Source organism: Haliaeetus albicilla, chromosome 2 (assembly GCF_947461875.1).
Source record: "Haliaeetus albicilla chromosome 2, bHalAlb1.1, whole genome shotgun sequence".
NCBI lineage: Eukaryota > Metazoa > Chordata > Aves > Accipitriformes > Accipitridae > Haliaeetus > Haliaeetus albicilla.
This window is the reverse complement of record NC_091484.1, coordinates 6,014,379-6,042,123: the sequence shown is the minus strand read 5'-3', so window position 1 is coordinate 6,042,123 and position 27,745 is coordinate 6,014,379. Positions and strand designations below refer to the sequence as shown.

The 27,745-nt window shown below is 38.4% G+C and overlaps 2 protein-coding genes and 1 long non-coding RNA gene across 5 annotated transcripts in view; 1 reads left to right on the top strand and 2 right to left on the bottom strand.

Moving 5' to 3' along the window:
- The window catches only part of ZNF831 (zinc finger protein 831), a 60,985-nt gene that overhangs the window by 6,087 nt on the left and 27,153 nt on the right, over positions 1-27,745 (top strand). For all 3 annotated transcript variants that reach the window (XM_069804204.1, XM_069804186.1, XM_069804197.1), the window contains 2 exons: positions 5,985-6,123; positions 20,282-20,380. The gene's annotated coding sequence lies outside the window, so the exon portion shown is untranslated. The remainder of the gene's footprint in view (positions 1-5,984; positions 6,124-20,281; positions 20,381-27,745) is intronic.
- Positions 438-6,691, bottom strand: PRELID3B (PRELI domain containing 3B). The gene is made up of 6 exons (XM_069804215.1): positions 6,530-6,691; positions 5,411-5,579; positions 4,958-5,047; positions 4,296-4,366; positions 3,333-3,435; positions 438-2,626 (listed from the first exon to the last, which is right to left on the bottom strand). The coding sequence occupies exons 1-6, from the start codon at positions 6,559-6,561 to the stop codon at positions 2,507-2,509; spliced, it is 585 nt and encodes a 194-aa protein (XP_069660316.1). The 5' UTR covers positions 6,562-6,691; the 3' UTR covers positions 438-2,506.
- LOC138689365 (uncharacterized) lies at positions 11,173-27,099 on the bottom strand. Its single transcript, XR_011328243.1, has 7 exons — positions 20,334-27,099; positions 19,973-20,107; positions 18,715-18,816; positions 18,045-18,133; positions 16,861-17,637; positions 12,822-12,966; positions 11,173-12,192 (listed from the first exon to the last, which is right to left on the bottom strand). It is a non-coding gene; the product is annotated as an uncharacterized lncRNA (long non-coding RNA).

Here is a 27,745-nt window from a genome sequence, read left to right as displayed (position 1 = left end):
ACAGTCCTCCACTCCCCATCAAAGCCACTTTAGGTGCAGTCTCCTATTGTGAGAATTGGGGGTAAACAGACAAGCTGTTACATGACTTGTACAAACCCAAACATTTTGTTCTCTTCTGCTCTTAACAATAGTATTAGATTCCACATGCAGAGAAGCATTCCTTAACAGGTAAATTGTGGCATACAAATCTCAGTCCAAGTAGACTGAAAATCTTTCCACAGGATCTAGCAAACTGTGAAATCTGGTCACATGTCGGATTTGCAGAAAAGCAGAGTTATTAAGAAACAAAAAAGACCACAGCAGCTGTGAATGTGCATTTTAGGATATGCATTTCAATAAAAGAAGCTACTAACTCCAGAGTATTTCTTCACCTCCCTCATTTTAGATTACTCGCCTAGTAGTTATAAAAATCAAATAGATCAGAAAGTTTCAGGAACTAGCCAGAACTCAGATAAAATTTTATTTAAAAAGCGCCACATACAGAAAGCCATACTTTGACAGAATGAGAATGCAGGCATATAAATAAAATAGAAGAAAATCATGATCTTTCAAGAAGTTTTTGAATGCTTGCAAAAATTAACCAGTAAGTTTTTTTCAGTGCAAGGGCAAACTGTGAGTTGAGTTCATATGTGCAGTCCTTAGCGCAGAAAAATTAGGAAAAGAACAAATTGACTTAAAAATAACAAGTGATGCTAATGGCTAAACAAACACTTAAAATGACTTTCAAGCATTGCATATTTTTATCAGAAATGATGGTACAGTTTTGCAGAAGTTTCACATACACTTTTTAAATTGAAATGCTATTTCAGTTGTAATAATCTCCTGTAAAAGCATGGCAAACAATGATTTCAATTTAGTAAGGTAGTCTGAAACTGTTTCTTTTTAGAAAAATATTTAGCATAGTTAAATTTTTTAAAAGTCTTTTATATATATATACACACACACCTGTTTTCTTCCCCCTACACAAATCTTACAGAAGAATGTGTTCCCGTGTCTTTACCACTTAAAATAAGCTCTGGTTCTCTATATAGCAGACACTGTTCAATAGGCAATTCTGATATAACAGAAACAGCATGCAACATAAAATATGCTGGGACAGGTGACATTACAGTTCTTAATGGCTAAAAGAGAGTCTTGAAATTACTGGTAAGCTTAGAATCAAAATTCCAGGAAAAACCTCTGGCACCAAAATACAAGCATCAGCTAATTCAGGGCTGTGTCCTTCCATTTTTCCTTCACACTGAAGGAGCCTCATGGGACAGATAGCCCCTGCTGAAGTCAACAGGACTACCAGCAGACTGGTATACTGTGTAAGGAAGAATGTCAAGGTCTAACTTTTAAGTGCCCACAGCTAATGACTGGTGGCAGTACCAAGAATCTACAGCAAATACCAAGAAACAAACACAAACTGTAGAAAACTTTTTATTCTCAAGGTTTTCATTTGAAGAGCCTTGTATTGTAAGCAAATTAGTTCAGAAGGTAAAGGAACTTCTGGAACTTAGAACACTTTAAATTAAAGGACAACACAATGTTCAGTTGATGTAACAGGTTATTTTTGAGGCATGATCAAGTTAATGTGTACATCGTTAACATTCTTTAATATTACTTCCTCTTATGTTAAGGTATTGCTTTAGCCAACTTCACAAAAGTTTTTTTTAGTCCTCTAAATGGTTCTTTGCAATTTTGAAGTTAACACCTACTATTCTTAGATGCCCTAGCAGCTTGCAAGATTTTAAGGCTCTATACTTGTTGCACCCCTTTATTCAATGGGCTTTTAGAAACAGAGATACTTATTACAGAACTTTAAGATAAAATTTTATTTTAAGTTACTGCATGCCCAGCTCATTAATGTTGCATTTAGGAATAGAATTTAGGTCTTAGTAGATAAGAGACATTTTGTACATTTTACCTATACTGACTGAAAAACAATCTGAGTACCATGTTAGTTTAGCCAAACAAGTTAAAAAGCTTATCAAAAAATATTTTGTACATTCTTTTGTATTTCAAGCATCAAGTAATAAACTTTCTTTTAAACCAAGTTGTATCACACAACTATCAAAAATTAACAAACAGAACAATGCTGGAACAAACCATTCTGCTGAATTTTGGGCTTGGTCCCAAAAGAGGTAGTCCATAAGTCACACAAAAATAAAAATTCCACAGAAGTTAACCTAACATGCTAGTCTCCTCCACCATATGCAGCCTCATCACTAAATGAGGCTATTTCATATATGAAAACATTATAAGTTAGTGTTCATGTAAATAGAGGAACTATACTTTAAAATTACTTCTTCAGCTGTAACTGAAATTCGGTCCAGCTGAACCAATATATTAACTAGGCTTTGCGCATCAGCCTCATTAGTAAGAATTCAGCTTTTCTCCAAATTAAATTTGAAACATGCCTAATACACAGGTATGCCTTTAAATAACAAAGGATACATGTATTTAGGTTTGGAGAGAAGCTTCAGACTGTTAAACTTTGTTAGTAATACAGGTATATTTACTATCATTTCTCTACAAATGCTGCTGCTGCCATTGAATTCCTCATGGTTCCTCTTGCTGAAGCTGCGAACTCTTCAATTTCAGCATTCAGTCTATTAATTACCCATTCCAATGCTTCACGGCCCTACAGTTAAAGAGAAGTTTATCAGTGTATAAATCTTAGTAAATAAGTAAATAGGTTAAACCCTATCTTACTTAAAATTATTAATTACACAATAATTGAAAAAGGAAGAAAAGGTACAGAAATACATGCCTCTGATATTTTTTGCTTCAATAACCAGAGTACTGCAGAAGTATGTACTGCCTTACATTTCATGAAAAAATCCCTTATGTCAGCAGTGCTCACATTATGAACCACAAAAGACTTTATCCAGATTGTTTTATCATTCTTGAGGCTGAACTCAAGACATCTTTGGATTCCCAGAGGACAGACTCTCAACTAAAACACCACTTCATTACTCCCACGTAACTACTTCAGATCTGTCTGGATGTATATCCTTTTTCAACAGTAAAAACTAACAGATGGCATCAAGAGGGCAGCAAAACTGACAGCAGCAGACTGTTAAGTGAGTGGAGATGTTTTTTCCAGTGAAGATTCAGAGAGCTTTGCCAATAATAATTTATTAACTCCATTCACAAGAGGAAAAAAAAGAGGAAGTTCAGCAAGCTGAGCATTCAGTCTCCACAGTAAAGGCAGTAGAACTATGCACAGCCTTCCTAAGATTGCCAAAAGAAGCCAAAAAAAAGAAAAAAAAGAAAAAAGGAAGATATTTTTATTCCCTTTGTCATTAAGCCAGTGGTCACACATTTTACACAAGGGTCATACTTACTTTATTAGCATTGGAAGAAATTGTGTTTGCCATTAGCCCTTCTAGGTAACTGCTAAGACTGACACCTTTTACAGATATTATTGCTTCTTGTGTCAAAACGGTTCTGAAACAGAGAGCAGGAAATGGAATTATTCCGAGTAGTTTTAAAAAAGAATGCATTGCTGAAAGAAACTCACTCCTCTCCAACAAGTACATTCCCTCATCAGCTTCACTGTAGAACACAGAACGTCTTGCCCCATAAACACAACCCACTTCCACAGTGCTTAACTGCATAGAACAAAAACCAAGAGTCCCACTAAGTCCAACTGTCCCTTTGTGGCACTCAACTATTTCCATCTTTAGCACCAGGAAGTTAAGAGTGGAAACAGCAGATCTGGAGTGAAGGTAAACTGGGAAAACAGTATTAAGACATCCCCTTCAACAATAAGGATTTAACATTTCTGACTGTCACGAGAGGAAAAAACCTCTTATGTTAGAAACCCTAGAAAGATCCTTCAGAATTATCACTAGTTCCAGCAGTATAGACTCAGTAAGCTTTAAACTTGCCTTAAAAAAAAACCCAAATCAAACACCAAAACCCAAACCTCCAAAACTATAGACTGAAGGCAGATAAATGTGGCTTCTAGCGGTGGTTCTGTGCTCAGGCTGATGAAGAGATCAGAAATAAGGAGCTGATAACTGAAGATGTATACAAACTCAGTTACAGATACGACGTAGGACAACTCCCTGAAAAGCTTATCTGAATTGGACTCCATCATAGCATGACACTAAGTTTCCTAGTAGTGCTCTGCAAAAGCAATGTCACTAGAGAAAATGACAGTCCATTTAATTCTTTTTTAGACAAGTTACCGTAACAGAGGTGATGTAAACCTCATCTTCTGTTCAAGGGAAACCATGGAAATTTTCAAAGCCAAAGTCTGTTACTACTACTTCAGGGCAATCTCAGAACAAAGAGGTACTTACTTGTCTGGTTCATGAGGGTGTGGTTTATAGACAAGCCTCTCATCTACTGACACAAGGTTTGTGAATGAGATCTGTAGAACATAAGACAAGATTACCCCTTGATAAAAATATTGAAGGAATGTAGTAAATTAAACTGCAGATTCAAAACTAATGCTTATATCCAATTTAAACATTATACTTTTCCTGCAAGAATTAGCGTTGTAGAACAAGGTAGAGAAATCTCCAAGTTCAGCATTTGCTGATTTAGTTCTCTTTCCTTAAGTTTTTGGATCATTTACCAATACAGACTACCACATTTACAAGAATATTTCAACAGTGGTATCAGACAGATGAAGTAAATGTTACATGGCTAGGAAACAGTGACAGTGTACACCAAATGGCTTTTAAAATTTTTTTCTTAACATCCCTGCTGCTGCCCCCAAAACTACTCCTGTCCTGCTCATCAGTATGTTCAGATGCTTCAGTCCTGACAAGTTCCAAAAACCTAGTAGCTCCTTTCTGAAAAACAGAACCAGTCAACTATAAACACATTATTTAAACCTTTAACTTGTATTGTTCTAATACAAATTTCAAGTTAACATCAAGATGATTTTCCTTTTCAAATTTACAAGGTATTATTATAATCTGTAATCTCTTTCAACTGCACAAACACAACTACTTACATTACTGGATTTAAGCTCCATTGTTTTTTTCACTGGGTCAACAACAGAGTGCTCCTGAACGTATGTCTTTGTTCTGCACGTGCCAATGAGCTAGAAGACAAGCAAACATATATGGAATTAATTATGCTAACCAACTGCCATTTTTTAGTGCCTTTAAATGCATAACTAGTGGTTACTGTATTGAACAGACACCGAGACAACAGAATTAGGGTTTAGCTTAAAATAAAACTATTCAGTTGATCTCATTTTCAAGATGGACCCAGTCTAAGATCTAGGCAGCTTTTGGCTATCAGGAAGTTGTTACGTGTACTGCTGTTGAGCTTTCCTGATACATAAATGCTTACGTTTTTAAACCATTAAAGTTACGAAATGATACAGGCCTATTACAACACCTGGTTCACAAGCTTCCCCTCCCTCCGGCACCCTTTTCAAGCTCTGCGATACAATACATACTGATTTCACAATGGAGGGTATTCCCCATTCAGTACTGAGGAGTCTGTGGCTGTGCAACTTCCCACTAGGGTCTACGTGTCTGTCCAGGACATCAACTCCAACCACACTGGGGTTCATGGGATTTGGGTATTTCTGCATGGCAGCCGTCGTGACCGTTTCCCAGGGGTGACTGCCAAAACAGAATCAAGACACAAAGTTGTACGCCTTTGTTTTTTAACAGGATTTCTATTGAATCCTATTGAATCTATTGAATGTGTTCTACTGAACACAACACATCAACTGATTTGTATTTTTAAAGCAGTTCAATTTCTAGTTCTAGACCCTAATATCCTTCCCTAGAGGAAAACACCTGTTTTGTGGATTGGAGGGTGGTACATGCAAGTTCAGCATACAATACACCTGATTAATCAGGACTCCTGAGTTTAATTAGCTTCTGGCTTATAATGTGATAAGAATGTTTTCCCTATGACATGACACTGGAAGATTGCAATTTTTTCCGGTTTCAGCAGCACTAGAGTAATTCATTAAGTTGTTCCTTTCCTCTGACAAGCATTTCCTTCGGATTATTTTTCAGCACGGGCGTTTCGGAGCCCTCGAGCCCCGACAACACGAAGCGACTCAATGCTTTGGTCAGTCCTGCACCCCGCAGGCGAGGACAGCGCAAAGATACCCCGTAAGGCGGCCGACACCGCAGCTGGATCCGCGTCGCGCAGGTACGCCTCCCGGTTCGGTTTGCAGGCGGCTTCCACAGGCTCACCGGCTGCCTCCCCAGCCGACGGCAGTCACCCCACACGCTGCCCGCCCCGCTGGCGGCAGCGGCGGCGCCCGCGTTCCGGTAGCCGGGCAGCACCCCCCAGCAGAGCGGCCTCAGAGCCGGCGAGCGGCTCCCCACGGCGGCAAGGACGCGCAGGGGGAAGGTCAACGGAGGCGAGCGAGCCGCGGCGGCCGGAGCAGGGCTGCGGCGCCGAGCCGGCCCGGGAGAGGGGGGGAGTGTGGGGGGGGGCAGACGGCCCAGCGGCGGCGAAGCCCCCTCAGCCGCCGGCCGGAGGAGGAGGAGCGGCCGCCCTCCCCGAGGCCAGCCCTGCTTCTCCCCTCACGCCGCCCCCGCGCTGCACTTACTCGAAAACGTGCTCCGAGGTCCAGATCTTCATGGCGGCGGCGGCGGGCACGGAGCGGGAGCGGGGCTGGGGGCGCTGCCGCCACCGCGCCCTCCTCCCACCCCGCCGCTCCGGAGCGAGGCACTGCCGCCGGCAGCCGCCGCGCCTGCGCAGTCCAGAAGGGAGCCGCCGCCGTGTCGTGGGGCGCGGAACGCTGGCCTCCAATCGCCGCCCGGCGCCGCTTTGACGTCAGGAGTCGCGCACGCGTGGAACTCACGCAGAGGAGCCTCGGCCGCTGCGCCCGAGCAGCGGAGGGTGTCAGGCGCCTGCCGGGTGGCGCGGCCCGGCCGCGCTCAGTGCGCATGCGCGCGGGCGGCGGGGCCGCTTCCGGTGCCGGTGCCGGTGCCGGTGCCGGTGCCGGTGCCGGTGCGAGAGGCGGTATCTCCTGGTGGAGTTGTTCTCGTCACACCGAGCACGGCCTTGAAGGGCGACGTTAAGGCAGCAGCTGTCACGTTGCTTGAGTTCTTTCCCCCTCCGTGAGCTGAGGTGCGGATAAAGAGAGCGACTGAGAAGCTTCCGTCAACTAAGAACTGAGTTTTAGTTACGTTTGAAAACGTTTCTAGTTATGCGAGTGTGTTGTAAGACGCTCATTTCATAAATGCAACCGATTAGCTTTTGAAAGGCTTAATCGGTTAAAGTTGGAATTAATGCGCAGTTTATACTAACTCAGACCTTCAGGAGCCCTCCTCTTACTGCCTTGGGTAAAATGGGCCGACGTTACAGTTGACTGAGGTTCCACGTATTGCCGCGTTACGCACGGTGTGTTTTTGGGGCAAACCGTGACGCGGTTGTCGGTCACCAGAGGGCGCAGAGATCCTCCGAGTGTGGCTGGTGGAACAGGGGCACGTGCTGGACGGATGGACGCTGCTCCTTCACTGATGCATGAGCAGTTGTACTCATGCCCCACCCAGGGCAGCTTACTGGTGTCCTCAGCCAACTTGTTTTGTAAGTATACTGCCTGGGAGTTATTCTATAACCAACAGTTACAAAACAGCCTCCTTACTTCAGAAGGACCTTCTGTAACAGGCAGGCTGTTCCAGAATGGAGGGGTTTCAACTAACTGTCCCGAACTGTTTCTCTTACTCATCCTTGGAATAAAGAAGAGGTAATTTACAAGACTAATAAAGCCGTAAAAAATCAACCAGTTACAACAACAAACCAACCCACATGTATTGTGTGGCACATCATCAAGCATTTTCTACCAAAATTCTCACAATAACCATGTTGAAAGTGCCTTGAGTTATGCAGAAATTGTATTTTTTTCAAACAGGGAGACAGCAGGACAGCATTTCATGGACACAACTCTCAACCAGTGAGTGACTGTTACTTGCTCGTAACTGCACAGTAATAGCCTCACTGGAAACGGTTGAGAGGCAAACTTCCCAGAAACAGGTTACTTTACTTTCTACAGTGCCAGAAATCCTAGCCAGTCTGTGGAAAGACTCAGATTCAGTAAATATTCCCATGCATTCTTGTTGTTCGCACTGAACATCAAATACAGAAGCTATTACACAGAGAAGCTACTGTTTGATGATAAACTACCAGATTCGATCAGTAGCAAATAAGTACCTAAGTGAGAGCTGTTAAGAGAATAAATTTTTCCTGGAGAGACCTATCTTGATCTTATCTTTCCTGACTCTCCCACCTCATGGGACTATTCCTAAACATTGTTAACACGCTAGTAATCTACCATAGTGTACAAAGTTATTTCTGGAAGATTGCAAGTCAGTTCTAAATCCATTGTAGTCTTAATACCCACTGAGTGATTTCTGCAACTGGAGAATTTTGCAAAGATGTTAAAAATGCTAAGCATTTTGAGAGGTCTCAGAAGGCAATACATAGTTGTGGAAGATGGTGACCCTTAAACAGACATTGGCAATTCAGCAGATACCAATCTCCCATCCATTAGGCTATCTGTAGCCTCTCCTCATTTTTTTCTGTAAAAGAAATGTTAACTACGGGAAGCAAAGCAAAATGACATCTCCGAGAAAGAAGCATGCCAACATACGGTGCAGATTAGGAGGTAGCTCTCAACAGTTCTTGCTCATATAAACTTCAGTTAATTTTAACAGGAGTTTAGTTCAAGTAAGTTTCAGTATTTGAGTGATATCAAGGGCTGAACTCCTGATAAACCTGACTTTTAAAAGGAATAATAAAATTATAAATAATAAAGCCAGGCTTTAGGAAAATAAAATGCTCATTTGTAACTGCAGAGGAAAAAGTTGCACATCCTAAACATTCGAATTCTTCACGTTGGTGATTTTGCATCTTGAGAATATTGTGTCCATTTTAATGACCAAGAATTTAATACTGTAAAATTCTATATCTTTTCCCCTATATGTTGACAGTATCTGTCTTAATAATTGAAATAAAAGAAAACATTCTTTCAGTTAAGTCTGTCCAGTCCCAGGTACTACCAAGATGATCATTAAGGACCATAATGGACATCTACAAAAGAATATAAAAATCTGTGGAAACCCATGGTGAGATTACTTAGTTCATATATATCTTTCAGGGGCTGTTTGCTTATGACTCTGCTAATGCAGCTGATGCATGAAATGGTCCTTGTGATTATATGCTTCATACAGATTTTGGCAGAGCAATCTCCTTGGCATGACTAAGAAAGACTTGAAATTGCTCTCGGAATTGTGTATGAAAGCGCTCTAAGGTCTCAATGAACACAAGGCATTATGATTTTGTATTTTCAGACCCATGTTTGCCAGCAGGGAGGTGTGAGTTGGCCCCTTTAAGCAGCCTCATAAAATATCCATCATTTTGACTGAAAAGCATAAATGTCAGGAAATACCTCACAAACTAGAAGTCACTTTATCTCCAGCATTAGGTCCAGATCATTGATGCACTCCATAACGGCTACCAAAACCCCAGATTGTCAAACCCACTCAGGCTTAGACAATTATGGTTTTAGCTTTCTGTAAGAAAAATGCAGGTATTGTGTCACACTTAGAAAAGCAAACACCATCCTGGTTCAAAGCCCTAATCTCAGAGGTCAACTAGACCACTCTGCAGTACAAAATATCACTAAATTCTAAACTGAAAAGGGTTTGGTGACAGTGGCAGTGATTCAAGCTGCACTTCTGAATGAAATGAATGCTGGTCAGAAGTGGCATTTATAATGGATCACCACAACCAAATTTTACAGTGGTTAGACTGCAGATGACTGATACAGTGAAGAGTCATGGGGAAAGTTCTGTATTAACTGCTGCACTTCCTTGGAATAGGCAGGATATGAGCTCTGGTTGCTTACCCTGCTTCATGTATCACAACATTTCACAGTTTTCAGATTACAACTGAGGCAAGTTTACTGTTTCATACACTTAAGAAAAATGCATTTGGTCATATATTTTTTCCCCTGTCATATTCTGAAATGTAGCTAACACTACAATAATACTGCACCAGTTCCTTGATCTGAAATTAAAAGTTTTGATGTGTGTAAAATACTGGTATTCGCATGCAGTATTAATGAAAACCATTCAAAGGTCTTGCTTTTTTCCTGAGCTGGAGAAACAAGTTCCCACTCCCTTTGTCAGTCTGGCAGTTGTACTGGCAGAAAACTGGCATTATCGATGTTTTCTTTTCCAGACATACCTCTTCAATGACTTTCATTATACAATTCTTAATGACTACCCCACCGATAAACACTCTTTCACCATCAGAGTCAATTCAGTATATAAGGCTGTTAGTGCTTCAGTCTATTTTCCTGTATGTACTTCTTAAAAAAGCTTTGTTGGATAACAAAGCTCTCTTTTCAGTGCTTCCAGGCTCGGCTCTTTAATGCCATGCAAGTCATTATACATCTTTCTATGAAAAGGTCTCCTCAAAATGTACTTTTAATAAGCAAATATCCTTCTTTTCAGAAAGAAAGCACAGAAATATCTCAATGTAGGATAGTACCAACTCCTCTAGTTCTTGCTCATACTTTAATAGGGGTTTTTCAAGTAATTTTGATCCTTCCAGAATTCTGATTAGTACCAAAAGGAGTCACTAATGGGGAAATGGCACTGCTACGCAATGTATCACATCACAACATAGTGTGAGTTGCAAATGAGTTTACATGATGATACATTAACTAGGTCAGGACAGAGCTCAAACTGTATCATGGATTAGCATTCAGATGCTTCAGTGCATCTCTTTATCTCTTCACAGAAACATAGATGGAATAAAAATATTTCCTCTTCAATACTGAAAATGTGGTTTTATTGAAATAACCAGCATTCTTTACCAGGTTTTTTTCCACTGCTGATGTTGAGTCCTAAGAGCTGCTTCCCACTGCTTCAGCAAGCTGGTCTCCACTTCAAAACCTTTCACCTTCCTTCTTCATAACTAATGTAGTCCCAAATTCCTTGTCATAGCTGGGGTCTGGACTCATCATTTGACCCAGGGCAGACGGAAAGGACAGGAATGCGGCAAACAGCATTTCAGACCACTGCGCTCTGTACTATCTTAAAGCTACCTGCTTCAGTCAAAGTAGACACATTGCCAAACTACACTCTATACAACTCATTTCTCAACTTTTGTCAAAGCTGTTTAAGCTGGCTGGAACAGATGCCATCTGAGGTCAGTTACTCCCATTCTCGAGCTGCTACTCATGTTGCTCCAGAACAGCTATTCATATGGCCAGGATGAGTGCTGTAAGGGAACAATGCAGCTGAATTTCTGGTTTTTTGCACTGTGAACCATAAATGGAACTGAAAAATCACAGAAAGGCCATGCTAGTATTGCAGAGGAGGAAGTGAGGTTGCAAGACAAGTGGTCAGGGCTGATTAAGCCAATGCTGTATACCCCCCCAAGAATGCCTACTGAAATCATAGCTTGGTTTTAGCTAGACATTCAACAGTTTTCTAACTTCAGCGCATTTGTTCTCCATCTACTAACACTGACTTGGTATTTGTTAGTATCATGCAATTTGGTTCAAGCCAATATAAAACACAGATCACTGTAAGACGACCAAATGCCTGTATTTGCTTCTATACTTTGCCAGTCAACCCGGAGAGTCTTTTTTTTTTTTTTTTTTATCCTTTAGTATTTGGGGCTATTCCCCCCTCAATTTGAAGAAAAATTAGATTATAGAAATAGCCAGCAAATCCCTTTCCCCTCATCCCCCATGTTCTGGTGAAAATGGCTGTCAAGTTGCATATAAAATGCAAATAAAAATTTTTACAGATTATTGTTTTTCTATCCTGAGACTAATTACCTGTCATCCCTAAGAACGGGTGAAATAGCAGTAACCATATCAACTTTCAGAGAAAAGTTGCAGGTATATATATTTTTATTCAGAAGTAAGGTTGAATCGATTAATGCCTTCTGTGTGGAAAAACCGCAAGAGGGGGCTAGATTTCCTTGAGGTTCTCCACGTGAAGACTTGGTGCTTACTCCACCAGAGGGAAAGGACTCGTACTTACTGTCTCATAAGTGACCTCACCTCGAAGTATCCACATCTCTAAGCATTGCCATATGAATGAGGACAAGATCCCCACTCTGATTCTGGGTCCCTGCAGCAGCCACTCTCAAAGGGCTGCCCACTCTAAATTCAGAGCATATTTTTCTGCAGAAAGAAATTGTTCCCCTGCTTCCATGTTAAAATGTGATCTAGACAGAAATTCCTTGCTGGAAATAAATCAGAAAGATACGTTCAGGCCCTTTTTCACAGTACTTCAAAAATATTAATGAAAACTCAACATAAAAACAATGAAACATCCAATAATAACAATAACAGTAATAATAATAATTAATGGTCCCTTTTATGTCCTCTAGTTAAGCCTGGTTAATTCGGCAGAAACTTAAACCTACCAAAAAGACTTGACTTACTGCTGGACCAGTTTACTGATACTACTGGCTGCTCAGCTGCATGACTTCAGCAGCAGAAAAATGGAGGAAACAGGAATGTATGGCCACAAATAGTCCTTTTGACAATAGCATGATCTTAGACCAGTTTAAATCATTTCTGAAAGTATAATCTAAGTGGCCCTGCACATATGCACCATAGTATTTTACACCACAGGAAGGTGTGTGTAACATGCTAGTGATCTATACTCATCTTCTGCTAGTGAAAGGATAAAAGGGACTGTAATTGGCAATCTGATCTCTGACATAGGTAACCTACAATGAATAATAAACATATACATCCAAAAATCCATTGCTTCTGCCAGTGTCTTCCCAAAAGGACTGAAACCCCCCAGAAGTTCTCAGATAACATCTATATAAATAACAGTCTTCTAGCATCTTTGTATGCTCACCTTCAACATTTGCCTTCATCACAAGGACGAGTGAAATATAGGCAGCAGGAATCCTGTGAGACTCTAAAGATTCAGAACATCTGGTTGCCTAGCCACAAAGTTTCCAGATCACTTTTTATGCCAGGAATTTAAATCACACGTAAACCTATGGAATGGAAAGAGACAGAGAAGTCAATTGCTTGTGGGGCAATATCAAACCCAGACTTGTACAATTTGATTCTAGGTACTATTGCTCATGTACACATCTTATTGCAGAAATAAAATGCAGTGAGTGCAAACCACAGCATAGAAGTTTGTCTCAGATAGCTTGTCTTGTCTTTGGGGGAAAAAAGATGACACAAAAGGCAGAGTGTATAATGAGAATTATTTATTCCCAGCTGCCATATTCTATTTTCTGTATCATAAAAAAGGGGACATGTACTTTCTTCCTTCTTATGACTAAAACCAATAAGGTACTAACTCTTTTCCACAGATTTATATGTAGATTCAGAATGTTTTCCAATATTGATTGCCTAAAAGGATTCTTGCTGGAGTTTCTTAATATGTATTATATATATTATTTTTCTACCGCTTAAATCTTTCATATATAGGTATGCATGCACAACTGTTGTACAAAGGCCGTAGTCAAAAAGTGCTGCTGTTCTCTAGCATGGTGATACAGGGAGCTAAAAAAAAGGGATGTAATTTCATAACAGTACTATTGCAAATCTATTTCCTGTTTCAAAATTATGGTCATTTCCTTCTCAGACACTTTTAAAACAGCCTGGCTCCCAAAATAATTGCTAAGGTCTAAAATAACATAGGATCTTTCGAAAGCCATCTGAGATTTGTTTGTGGGAAGGAGGTCTCCATACTGGTGTTTCCATGTACTCAATAAAGCAGTCAAATTACTAACTCATAACATTATTTACCAGGTTGCATAAATTCCTTCAACACTGGACAATTATGTGAATGTGGTTTGGTCATGTTTTGCTGACAGCCAATGAATCCCTCTCTAAGGGTGACAGCAAATGAATGGAACAGCAGCATATCCTTCTCTCACAAGGCTGCAGATCTGTCTGTCAACTTTTTGTCATCTACAATCATTGGCTGCATTTTGGATAGGTACCTGCCCTACAGAAAAGGCAGTGACTTACAGAAGTAAGTCACACGCGGTTCAGCAAATAGTTTTAAAAATGTAGCTTTAAAAGTGTATGTGGTAAGTATGTAGCTACTAGGAAGAGGGAAATTTTGAATAACTGATAACATAGCAGTACTTCAAAAAGTATTTTGAAAATGTAATGAGGCAGAAAGTTGTAATTATTTCAGTGAATGAGTAGTGTCAATGGTCTTACATTATCCATGCTAAAAAGCATTCAGAGCATCTTGATTAGGTTTGTAATCATAGATGAAAAATGCAGCTATTTTCTCTCCCTTGTATGATCTTTTTGTTCTTTGTAATCATAAAACTAAAATAATATTCAACTTTGTTTAGCATGAGGATGACCTCATCCACTGCTAAAAAGCAGGCAAAACCATTTTGCCATTTCATTTGAACAGATATCTGAATCTTCTCTATCCAGTCAAAAAAGAGCCAGTGCTACCAAGGTGATACTTTTAAACAATATTTCTGAAGCAGTCAGCTTGAATGCATTGTTTGCTAATTGTTTTTAAAGAAACATCGGCATTTTTTTCTATTCATAAACATCTGATTCCTGCACCAAAGGACTGTCTTAAGCTAAAATAAACACCACTCACAGTCAGTGGAATATGCTGGATTACATGTGTTGTCTATGTATTCCACTCTCTATACATGATGCCTCACATATACAAGAACAGTCTTTTAGACTTCAATTTCCAGAAGTCCTCATCTATGATGAAGTAGCTTTTCTTACCTTTGCAGATACTTGTCATCACATGTGCAATTCTACTACATAACTCTCAGTGTCGTGATTTAGATAAAGCATGTACAATGTCTCAGGTAAAGGCAGACTGAGATTTCAAGACAGAAAAGCCTGAGAAAAATCCAGAGTGCAAGCTTCTACTATAGTATACTGGTGTAGACCTATGCCTTGAATGTCAGAGAAGAGCTTTTGGTACTTTAACTATGGAAATAGTGAAGTATGCCTAGGATAGCATTCATAGAATGTAATTTAGTAGGCTCTTAGCAGAAGGTGATGCATATTTCAAAAAGATTTAAAGTAGTCTCCGGTTGAAGAGAGGATGGCCTCTTCGTCTTGACCACGGAATTGACTTTCTTGGAGCAGCTCTGAAAGGCAGAGTTGCAGTCAGAAACTATATATGAAAGAGATGTATAGAAGAAGATAAACTTTCCATCAGATTCTACCCTGGATCTCCGTACTACCCATCCTCTATGGAATGACACACCCCAGAGAACACCTTTTTAAATTTATAGGATATTCTGACTGAATGTCACGGGATCAGTAAGCAAATTTATCTACTATTCCACTCACACTTGAAGTCATTCCTAACAAGTAAAAAATGGAAAAATCGCGATAAGATTTTCAGAAACCTGTGGCCATCTGACTGTCAAATAATAGCATGGTATATGAACTGCTAATTGATGATATTGCTACACTGCTGCTAAGGCACACTCATTTTTAGCTAATTGAAGCTAAGAACATCCAGGAGAGATTGCGTTTTTGTTACCTAGCATTTAATGTCTCTCCCTTCCCCAAATAACCCCCACACCTTGAAAAAAAACCCCAAACTCCACCAACATCCTCCCCCTGCCAAAAAAAAAAAAATAAAATTCAAACCCAGATATTATCTTTGCTTCAGAACATTTAGTTTAAGTTAGGGTATATTAAAAATGTGCATTTAATAGAACGATCTGGCACTAGCACTGGAACAAAAATTTGATTTTCAGATCCCTTTTATTTTATTGTTCTGCCATAAAATGTTCTAAGAGGCTTAAAGCTGGACACCTTCAGAGTACTGTTGTCTCATATGCAAAAGTGGCCAAATACCTTCCTTATCAAGCATGTGATATATCTACTGCAGTTGTGAAACATATTGTCTACACTAACTAGGCTCTAATACTGTTTATATCATTTGAATGCAAATAATTCTTTTTCTTACTAGCTTTCTCCCCCATCTGACAATAAACAAAATGTAAAAAATAAATGTACATGCGATCACACTCACCTGGCCATCTCATTGCCTCATCATTAGCATACTGGCTACCTTTAAGGTTAGGTCTTCCACCTGCTATCTGTGGTGTTTTGGTTTAACATATTCAAATTGCCATAGTGAAATAATATACCATATTATACAGGTGCACTTGTATTTATGTTTTGCAGCAGAGGTGTTAAACAGGTAGTACATGGCCCTTAAATGGCTTTTGGCTAGTGAATGATTTGGTTTCAATTTAAAAACTGACTCAAAATTTGTAACAAGGTATGTGCTGTATGACTTGTTAGAACCATGAGTTTTTACTTTTTTTTTTTTTTTTAATTGTTCAATTTCCTTGACTTCCATAGTTCAGGGAGTTTGATTATGGCTATACAACCAGTTCCATCTTTTCCATGTCATTAGTGGCAGCAGCAGCTGCCACCGGGTGTTTGACTTAAGTGCAGATACACGATGGTGTACACTTTGTGGATGCAAAATGACTATGCTGTTGTCTGGGAAACAGTCTCTTAAACTCTGCATAATATGACAGTTACCAGCCAGATAATGTTTTTTCTTGCAAGCATCACAAATGTGCATGTGATCAAGTAGGCAGATGATAATCACATGTTATCACCCACAACTCATGAGCAAGCACAGCAACAGCACAATTAAAGACAAAACCACATATTTTAAAGTACTTTGAAATCGCTGATGATTTGTGTTGTTTGGAAATAATCATGCTTCTCCCCTACATCTGATCCTTGTTTAATTTTAAAGACGACAAGATTTCTTATAAAAACACCATGCTGTCAAACATTTGTTGAATGCAACTTTCTAATGCAAAACTTTGAAGAACCAGCAATGACAGGTAGTGGTCATAACATACTACATGTTACATCACAAACATAACACATGGTTTTCAAACCTTGCTCCTGTATCCAAATTTATATAAAGCTCTTTGTTTCAGAAATCTTGTACTCAATCAGCTACCCTTTGACATAGAAACTGCAACCTGGAAATAAAAGTTGAGAATTCTTTATACACAAACTACTGCATGAAAGTGGCTACTTAATCATCAGTGCTGACTTCTTAACTATCACAGAGACAATTACCAGATCAATTATAAATTAAACAGTCTTGAGACACCTCTAGCTTACATCTGTCAGTGGCTGACCGCAGAGCTATGATGAAGGCAAGCCATTAAATCATTTTTGTTCAAGGTTTTGTGGGCCAGAGAAGAGGTAGATCCTGGGTTTAAGTGTATTTATGCTGTCCTTAATACTGGGATTGTATTTGTCACCTCTTTGGGAGGGGGAGGATCCAGTCTCAGCAATCAAGAGCACAAGACCTCATCTCTGGGACTACAGTCCTTGGATCTTTACTAGTAACAGCAACTTAAGGCTCAGTCCCAGCCTTCTCAGCTGGGCTTGACAGCAGGAATTCCCAACTCCAAGCTGAGAAGACATTCTGGTGTGTGGATGGAACTGACAATCCACAGACAACCAGCGAAACTGAAAGTAAAAATTGCACCAGAAAATGGCCCTTCTTTTGGGGATGAGGCACTCCAACAGTTTAAAAGTTTTGATATCTTATCAGGCCAGTGGTAGGTTCCTGCTTGTAGCTTCACCGAAAATACATATCTTTTCCAAGCAGTCTTCTGAGGAGTTTTAATGAGTTTATTTCATCCAACCTAAGGGATACACTATAAAAGAAAAACAAATTAAAAAAATATTAATCAAATAGAGTTTAAGACAGAAACATAATGCAAGTATCTTCTATGCAAGTAAAGCAACAGAATACTCTTCATGTACCGTTGGGACAAAAGTATTTCTTTCTAATAAACTTTTTAAACTAATAAACAGATTCCATAAAATCTTCATTGCTGTAAGAATAATAGATTTCCATTTAGGAAAAATCAAAATCAAAGGCAACAAGATGGTGTGATCAAAATTAAGTGGCAGAGTCCAGCTAAATAAAATGCCTGAATCCGCACTGTACTGTAACCACCATCTGACACTTACTACAGGCTATGGATGTTTTTTTTATATACTTAACTGTGAAATATTACAGCACTTAAGGAAAATGAAAGGAATATGTGGGAAAACTTACACACTTGGAAGTCCTGCGAAAGAACTCCACTACATTCTCTCGAACTGTCCTGATCCAAAGCCAAACACATTTCATAGGCTTGTACAATCCTGGTACATAGAGAAGAAAATTTGAGTAAAATTTATGCAACAACTTAGAAATGATCTAAGAATTTAGTAAGTATTACAAGAACATACGAGTGGTTAAAAATACCTTTACAGAACAGTACTTGAAGCATTGTACTTTGTGAAGAATACCAAGTTAATGTCATCACAGCCTTAACTCCTACCTGTGCATGTAGTATACCTGCAAAATCATACACTTGTTTTTCTCCATACTGTTACATCTTACTCTGTACCAAGGATGGAGAGTGCTCAGTGCACATGACAGTTCTCAGATATGGAATTTAGGCATGGAAACTCGGACTCTTCTAGGTCTTCCCCCACCCCCATTATTATTATTATTAATTTGTGCAGCTTCATTAGTGATGATTAGTTAGAGAGCACTTTGGGAGACAAAACCTTTTTCATCATCATACTACCTACACTTAATGCGATGCTGAAACTAAGCTGTATACTAAGCTGCCTGCAACTTAGATGTTTCAGCAAAAGCAATAATTAAAGGAATAAACAACATGTATAAATGAAAAAAAAATGTTAAATTCAAAGCATTGAGAAAGCATCAAATTTACCTAGTATGATTAAGCCAACTTGGATTAGTACCATCCATCTCTTCAGGATATATATGTTCTCTGTTATGTGTGTATAGAGTCAAAAACACTAACAGCCACAAACTGAAATTAAAAATATTTTTAAAAGGAATAAAACTTAAAACTACTAGTCTTCTCACAAAACAACCATTTGAAATGTAATTTTTTTGTATCTAGTTCTTGCATAGTGTACATTAAAGCACTTTCTTACTAGCTGCCTCAGTTAATTTTTTTCTCTAAATTTGAGTAATTTAAGAACTACTTCAAGTTGCTGCACAAGTAAATAATATTTATATAAATTCTACTGCACTAAATCAATAGGATATGCATTATTTTTCCAGCAGGTTTGTGATTAATAAGATGGCAAAATTGGAGTTTGACCTTCTTGGTTAGTGTCAATTTATGGTTTTCATGCTCAGAAATAAGAATAGTTTTTATATACATTTGCTACTGGTGACAAATTCTGAGCATACAGCAGCTCTCTGAAATACACAGAATACTGTAAATCAGTAATTATTAGAAATCAAGGTCTATAAAAAGGTAACATGAAGAGTATAGGAGCTACAGCAGGTTTTCTTTTTAATCAAAATATGCATACTATGTATCTTCTAAGTAAGGAGCTCCCAAATGTACAGTGGTATAAGTATCATAGGAACAGAAAAAACAAATACTGTCTGAACAGCTGAACACTCCCCTGAGCATATGGACTAAAACAGGGACTGATGCTGCCAGATACATTAGCAATGAACACAGCAGGCAAGGCGAGTTCTAAGTAAAACTATGATATTAATAAAAAAACCTCCACAAAGCTTCATTAAACACAGAACTTGGAGACAACCCAGTATCAGAAGCAACTAAAACTTATTTTATTTGATTACTCCAAAATCAGTGTTTGTTCCTTTTATAAATGTGTATTTCATTGTGTCACCTATATCTTAATCCTTGCTGATATACTTAAAATTAGAGGAGAATTTTCAAAACCATATGAACACTCATACGAGGGATCTGCATGGATGTAAACAAAAGTCAACTACAATTACCTGTAAGAAAGACCCTTCTTTAGAAAAGTGATGGTGAATATTCTTTTTAGTTCAATAATTATTAATCTGATTATTTAAATAATTGTGAGGATCAAAAACATGAAAAAAATGTCTGCAGAATTAGGACTTAGGCAAACCTCAGATGTTGAATCTCTTCTGTGATCACTTAGAAAAGACTTTCTTCAAAAAGTAATTCCTACCTCATCCGCTTGTAGGCTTTTTCTTAAGGTCTATATTGAGAGTATGGTATGTTGTCTGGTTTTCAATTACTATATTTTGTTGTTGCCTCTTGGAGAATCTAGGCAGCATGGGCATGCATTCCAAAACCTGAAATACTAAAAAATAAGTACCAGAGAATCTGTTTTCTGAAAAACATGGCTATAAATGGAGAGAAGGAGAACAACTGTTAGCCTCACTAAAACACAATTTTTGGAAGATGAACAAAATGGGATTATACCTGTCAGCTTTGTTAGTTAAATTGAGCACATCAATTTATTCTGTCTTTTCAGAAATAATACGAGAAAGCACTGAGAGCTCTGACAGTTCACAGAGACTACTTACTAAGTCAGTGGGGAATACCAGCACTGCGAAGATGGAATCTTTCACAGGTAACAATCTGGATAACAAACTCTTCTTTTTGGCAGTTGTGAATATAAGAACAAAATAAATTATGACACATATCCCAAACAACAAAGCTTGAAGAATCTAAACAGTTAAAGAAAATGTTAAGGTTTTTTTTTCAGTACTTTATTTTTGCTGCAATGATTTTCCAAGGTAAAAATGTGAAAGTACCCAGCAATTGCTTGTCCTGGAAATAACTGTCATTCCTTTTCACTTGACTTAAATCTACTTAAACATTTTCCAGGTTTTGGCACATTTATGTACTAATATTAGAGAGGCTGTAAACATCTTGAAGGAAAAAAAAAAAAAAAATTTCTGTGTTGACATCTTAATTGGCTCATTACATATCCCAAAAGTGGAATGCCAGTAAGTTTCCCACCAACTGAGAGTTTTTCTGTGAGTTTAGAGTCGGCCTACGAGCTGTGCCCGCCCCGACAGCTCCTCATTTCTGTGACTGCGCTCTCAGACTGCAGACAGTCACGTCCATGCCCAGAGCAGTGCAAGTTCTAGTCTGAAAACCTTTTTTGTGGGTGGAGATTTGATGGACTAATTTTTAATATTCTTTAAGCTGAATTCAGGAACACAGTCTTTAGTAGTTTGGTTTAGGAAAGAAAAAGCATCTATGGAGTCAAATGCAAGGCTAAATTAGAAGGACGTAACAAAAACATTACTCCATTTAAATGGTGATAAGAATATTGCTGAGGTATCGTTGTATATCTGGCCTTATAAGGGGAAATTAGCCAGGTGTCAAAACTGACATGTTTCTGAGTAGTTTTTGTTTTCCTGCTTCCCTGAAGCTCAGTGGAGGTACTTGAATGTTACCAATGAATTAATTACGGTTGGCTATTTTCTTCATACATATTAAAATGCTATCTGTAGTTGATTACTTTTCAGATTTTCAGTGTTAGGAAATGTTCCCATTACAAGCTGTAATTACTAGTATTTTTTGTAGGAATAAAGAGGTAGGATATAACCTTCTTAGTACAGATGATTTTGATTAAAAAAAAAAGATAAAGAGATAAAAGATAAAGATAAAGATAAAATGTGTGCATTTACAGTCTTAAATTGCAGTAACTAAATAGTATAATCAACATAATTAGCCAGGAAGCTATTTACATCTGACAAGTTAAGTGATGAATGACCACTAACTCAAATAAAAACTTACAATTGTGTCACAGATTCTTCAGTGGCTGTATTCAAGAAAATAAATACTTATGCCCACAGAACTCTAGTGAAGTAAGTAAGTAGTAGTATCTCAGATGTTACAAATATGAAAATGTTGAGATTTTTCTCAAAGCTCTAGGATCAGCTAAAAACTCAATCCCCCAGGAAAAAAATTAGTGGGAGTTGAGCTTTCAACTCACATATATCTTTTTCAAGATCTCTCTTAGATGGCTTTTCCAAGACAAAAGAATGGTTCATCTTGGATTAAAATTTAAGAATCCACAGTTCCCAGTTCAGTCAATTAAGCCACATTTTCTCACTGTACCTTCTTTTTTCTTTCATTTTCAGGCATGCATGCACATAGGATGTGTGTGCAAAGGAGTTCTTGCACAGAACACATGGCTTAAAAACTTGATTTCCTGAAATAGTTTTACTAATGATGGGGTAGACAGACCATCTTTTGCCCCAAATCTTTGCAGATGCTAGAGATTTGGAAAGGTAGGTAATTATTGAAAGGGCACTGTAATTTTAATATACATTTTGTTCTAATGCTGTATTTCTAATTCAGAGCAGCCTTGAGGTGTTTATTAAATTGCTAAATACTTCAGAGATTTAGTTTTTATTCAAATGAATCCTGAACGGATAGTTTAGTAATGGATCTTTACAAAGACAATAATTGAAATATATAACATGAGGACAGCTGTTAAGATGACTGTTTCCATAACAGCACACATCTACAGTAAGGTCCACAGTGACACAGGATACTGTTTCTATGGTAATAGAATGTCTTAGCCTCAAGGCTGCACAGAAATCCATTATGAAAAGTAGGAACTAATATTTTAGATTAAAGGGACTTTGTTGTTTATACTTATCTGTGTCTAGCCACTTGTCACCTTTTTCTTACACCTAGATTGTAAACTTTTTAGTTTGGTGACTCTCTTCAGCTTGTTTTTCTAAAGAAATAGGTGAGGTCTGTCCTCCTCTCACAACTTTTTAAACTGTGGGACTGGTATGTGTCTACTGACTCAATAGACAGAGTGCAGAAACCCAGAGTGGTGACACCACTGGTGGGAAGTCCATGTGGTGAATTCAGTTGCTTTCTGTTTGGCCTGCTGCTTGGCCAGGCAGCCACAACTGCGGATGCCTCCTAATTAGGAGAGATGGGACAAGCCATGCTGAGGACAGGAGGAACTGGAGATACCAGAAAGGAAGTGTAAGGGTATAGAATATGCATTTACAGTGTTTTGTAGACACTTCAAATAGGCAAGTAAATTATAACAAATAAATTAGAAGTGTTAGAAGATGGCCTAGTAACAATTTCAGCACGGTAGGAGTATGCATACAGACACAGACAGACATGCAGATCAGCCTGTCTAGGAGTTTCAGTTTTTGTCTTAAGACAACTTGAGTTATACCCCTGCTAAGCAATATCAGTTCTTAGCAACCCTGGTGCTCTCAGTTCTTTGTGTTTTTTCCATGTTCCTGTATCCTGAGTTGGCTAGACATTTGGCTGTAAAAATTATCCCAGATTATTCTTCTGGGGTCAAATTTACAAAGGATCAGCAATATGTTAGATATTGGGGTTAACACCTAGCAGATTAACAATAGAGCCTCTGCACTTCTTTGCAGGTGCCCATCAGAAATCAAAACTAATACTACTAAAAAGCAGACTATTTTCAGTAATTTCAGCTCGTATTTTGTGCCAAGATGAAGGCGTTTTGGGGCAGGTGTTTGGAAATTCAGCTTGTGCCAAATAGATGCTCATTCAGTACTGAGTAATTGGAGCTCTCTTCATTACCACCCTATCAACTGGTGCTTTAGAAGCAAAGCATGGTCAGGGAAACTTCCAATTAAAAGTTAACTGTCACATTTCATTGTGGCTATTTAAGGAATCTTTAGTAGCTTGTAACAGAAGAACAAACAGTCTAAATCTCCACAGTTTTGCATATAACTTATTAGCATGGACAGAAAACTACATTTAAATACAACAACAGATTGCCCATTCCTGTTAAGAACTCAATGACTTAAGTTAGAGTACCATGTATAGAGTCTGAGCCTGGGTGCAGTGAGTGTTTGGATGCTGAAGACTTTTCTTAGCATGTACCCAGTATTTCAGGACAAGAAGATAACAAATGTTAATAGCTGAAAAACTGCTGATACAGTTTTGGTGTCTGCTTTTGAAAATTGGAGCCATTAATGGTGTTAATAAATTACAAAAAGTCATGGTAATCCAATTACTGCTATTTTAAAACACTAAGGTTCCTTTGTAGCTATGGAAACAAAAATGCAGACATTAATGAGCAAGGGGGGAAAAAACCTGGTGTTTCCTTGACAACAGATAAAAGCATAGCTCCATGAAACCCAAAGGAGAGAATGACAGAAATACCTTTTACCATGACATACAACTGAAATACAAGTCCAGTGCAATAACATACTTCACTCTGCCAGGAAGCTATAAGTACTCTTTCCACACAACCACATCCCATCTTTATATTGAAGTTATCCAGTAGCATGAGGCATTCTGTATGTTTCACTGATCATCTTCATGAGGGTAAGAATTAAAATGGCATGTTAAAGCCTGTGATAAGAATTGGAACGCTTTTGTGGCATGCATGGAGCAGATGAGTGTTGTATATGACATGCTGAAAGAACTTTTCAGACAACAGGTATGAGATGTAAACAATAGGTGCCAACCCTGAGATTGACCTAGTGCTTTGCAGTGTGGATGTGACTAGTGCACTCTACAGAAAGCTAACCATGGGCAGAGTGGACACTGCTATTTCACACCCAGGTGCTGAAGAGCAGTTGTTCCCTAAAGTGCATCATAAATTCTGTGTACATATCTACAGAGTACCTCTTTTCCTAGTGAAAAACTGTATCAATATTAGCTAAGATTATGACACAGGAAGGGATACAAGGAGTGTGCAACTTTCACTTAATTATTATCACTGGAAATTTAGCTGGCAGCTCTCACACAATCCAAAAATATTTTTGTCAGAGGAACTCAACACTGTTCAAAGACAATAAAGTAAGAGGGGACTTGTGATAGAGGTAAATAAGAGGACACAAGTAAGATTACAGGGTTATTTTTCAGTCGATAGCATATAGCATAATAGAATATTGATATGTAAAATAATTTAATAAGATTAATAAATAGAAGAGTTGATTGGCAAATTTCCCATAGGCATTTTGGAAGAACTGAATCTTCAAAAAAAAGGTCTTCCTTCAACTCTATCCAGCTTATGGTATTAAGAGCATCCCTTCATAGTGGGAAGGAAAGTATATCAATCAGTTCAAAATCCTAAATTGTTTTGTGTCTATAGCAATAAAGAGCTGGATACTAAGCTACAGGAATGTAGGGTTTTCCTTGACAACATGCTGAGAAAAAACACAACTACATAAAAACTTACGGAGAAAATAAAATAGTTCAGTTGGCTGAATGGTGTGGAACGTGGCTTTACCTATGTGACTGGTACTGGTCTGGGGTCACAGTGATGGGAATGCTGTGTTTCTACAGTTCTAGTTATTGATGCCTCCTTTTACTGTTTTTGACATTGATCTGAAAGTTGGTTCAAATGATCAATGACCCTGTCAAATTCTAGTCTCATTTTCCGTAAAGTACGTTTAAGTTAGCGTAGCTGGTGGTTTTTAGAACATTTCTGAATACTATCAGAAGTTCTGAATTTATCTGTTTTTCTATGACAAATAAACAGATGGAAAAATTAGTATGACTATACTTTAGTTTGTGCATGTGTAAAAACCAGCTAACCTTGCTGATCTTTTGAGTTGAAGCAACTGTTCCTCTGAAAGCTACATTGCTTTTAAGTGCATCATAATTGTAATTACTCATATTTATGATGTGATATGCCTGAAAATACTATAGCTCATTACTCCAACCATCTAAAAGACCTGGAAAGATCCTTCATATTCCTCCTGCAAAACATCTATTTTGTAGAGGAGGCACCATAATGTCCTCTATTTTTTAACCTTTTAACTGTTAGCAAAAGAATGACTTGAGCAAGGAGGAGTAATTGGAGCTCTCCTCATTACCACCCTATCACCTGGTACTTTAGAAACAAAGCTAGGCTCCCACATCTGCTTTTTCTCTCAGATGTCTAAGTTTTTTCTTGGGTTGTAGACTGTCCTTGTGAAATAATCCATAAAACAGTCCTTCACCAGACCTGCTTATGCTGAATTAATACTAAAAAACCAAACCCAATAAAACCCCAAAGCCGCCCTGTATGATGACTCAGCATTTAGAAACTTACCTAAAACACATTAAATCTAAATTTGGAAAAAAGGTCTGTGAGATTTTAATGGAAGATGGGTTGAGGCTAGCTTTTTTTTTTTCTCCCCCTTTGGGTGAGTGTCTACATGTACAGCCCTGCTGTTGGGGTGTGAAAATAACCAAAGCACTTTAAAGAAGAAATTCAGTCCTTAGTGAAACACTTAGGTTGTATTGCACAACCAGCTGAACCTTTTCATTTTTGTGATTGCCTTAGCATTTTCTCAGCAGCCCTCGAGTCTTTTCCCTATGGGATCCATTACTTTTGCCTTGTGTTTTTGTTTTTTTCCTTGTACTGGCTTTTCTTTGGCAACTAGACCCGTGTTTGCTTCTAATGAAGCTGTGTCTCTCCCTTTTGCTGTTCAAGCACATTTTTGTCTTTAAGTTCTTTTCTCTTGGACTTTTTTTTTGGTATAGCCTGACCAATATGTGAGGGTTACACTCCTCTTTAGGGTGGTGGCTCTTGCTGTCTCGACAAATAGATGAAAGTGCCATATGAATCTTAGTAGTTGTTATGCAGTATTGATATGAAGGTAATAGTTGGCTGTCCAATTTACTAGAATGCTTTCATTCCTCCTGCTTTGAATATTTTTTTATATTCAAATTTTTCCAGATTTTTAACACTTGCTTTAAAAGATTCTGTCAATTTACAGAGCTGTGATCTTTGGGTGGAAAAAAATCATGTTAAGTACCATGGTGGAATTGTGCCGTTCGTCAAATTAAAGTTGTGTAGGCAACCATGATTTCTGTACATTCAAACTTAAGAGTTCACATCTGTAAAAGAAATATTGCTATTTGTGATAGCCAATAGCAATATTATGTAATGATTTTTCATGGGGATTAGTCCTCAGAGGAGGATTAGGTGCATTTAGACATTCCAGATGTTACTTTATCTGCAGCAAAGTGGCCAGTACCATGGCAGAAATTATGAACGCTTCAGTGACTTGGAAATATGACTACTACAGAGTCACTATACATAGTTGTCCATGACATACTGAGACAAAAATGAGCAACATATACCTTTCAGAGTTACTGCTTCAGGCTATGTATTTTGCCACTACACTTTTCAAACTGGGTGAAGATAATTGTAATTAGTATTGTTTTAAAAATATGAATGATAGTAAAAGATTCAACTCATTAATAATGCAGTGTTTAACTGGGCAAAAAGTGTCTTCATTAAGCAGACAGTACGCAAAGCTTAATTTAGAATTTAGAGAAAGACAAAGTAACAAAAAAGGTAAAAATCTGTCTTTTTTACTTCTACACACACAAAAAAATTACTGAATTGATTTAACCAATTTCAGTTTGCAATCTACATCATGTACAATTGCACACAGTCTGCATGAATGTAACCCTGCTGGGAGCCATATTTATTTTCCCTCTAACCATGCACTTTTTCTGTATCAGCTGAGGCCACAGACATTTCTCTGGCAAAATTTTCCTGGAGCTGACCTCAGCTCATAGTTTATACATGAAAGAAGAAATTAAGCTTCTACTGTGGCTAGTAGCCAGACCCCACTTAATACCAAGTCAGCCTGTACTTGTGTGTATGAGCAGTAATACCTCTTTGACAGTTTTACCAGATAGATACAGAACTGAAGATTGTTTTTCATTCACTGTAGTGTGATTCTTTGTTAAAATTTGGGATCAGTAGTCTGAAGTCCTCAAGTTTAGTCTTGCTGTTTTTACTCACACACTGAATTCTGCTGATTTGGTCTTCAGCTCTGCATCCTCGACACTTGGAGGTTTCAGCTGCTTTCTTCACACCGCGGCCAGGAGATGGGGTGAAGAACTGCCAGGGATACTATGTACTAAATAGCAATATGGGCATCATAAAGTGTCTCCTCTCTTTCCCATCCCCCTTTACCTATGTATCCTGTTGCTCTGCTTTTTATTGTCAGCA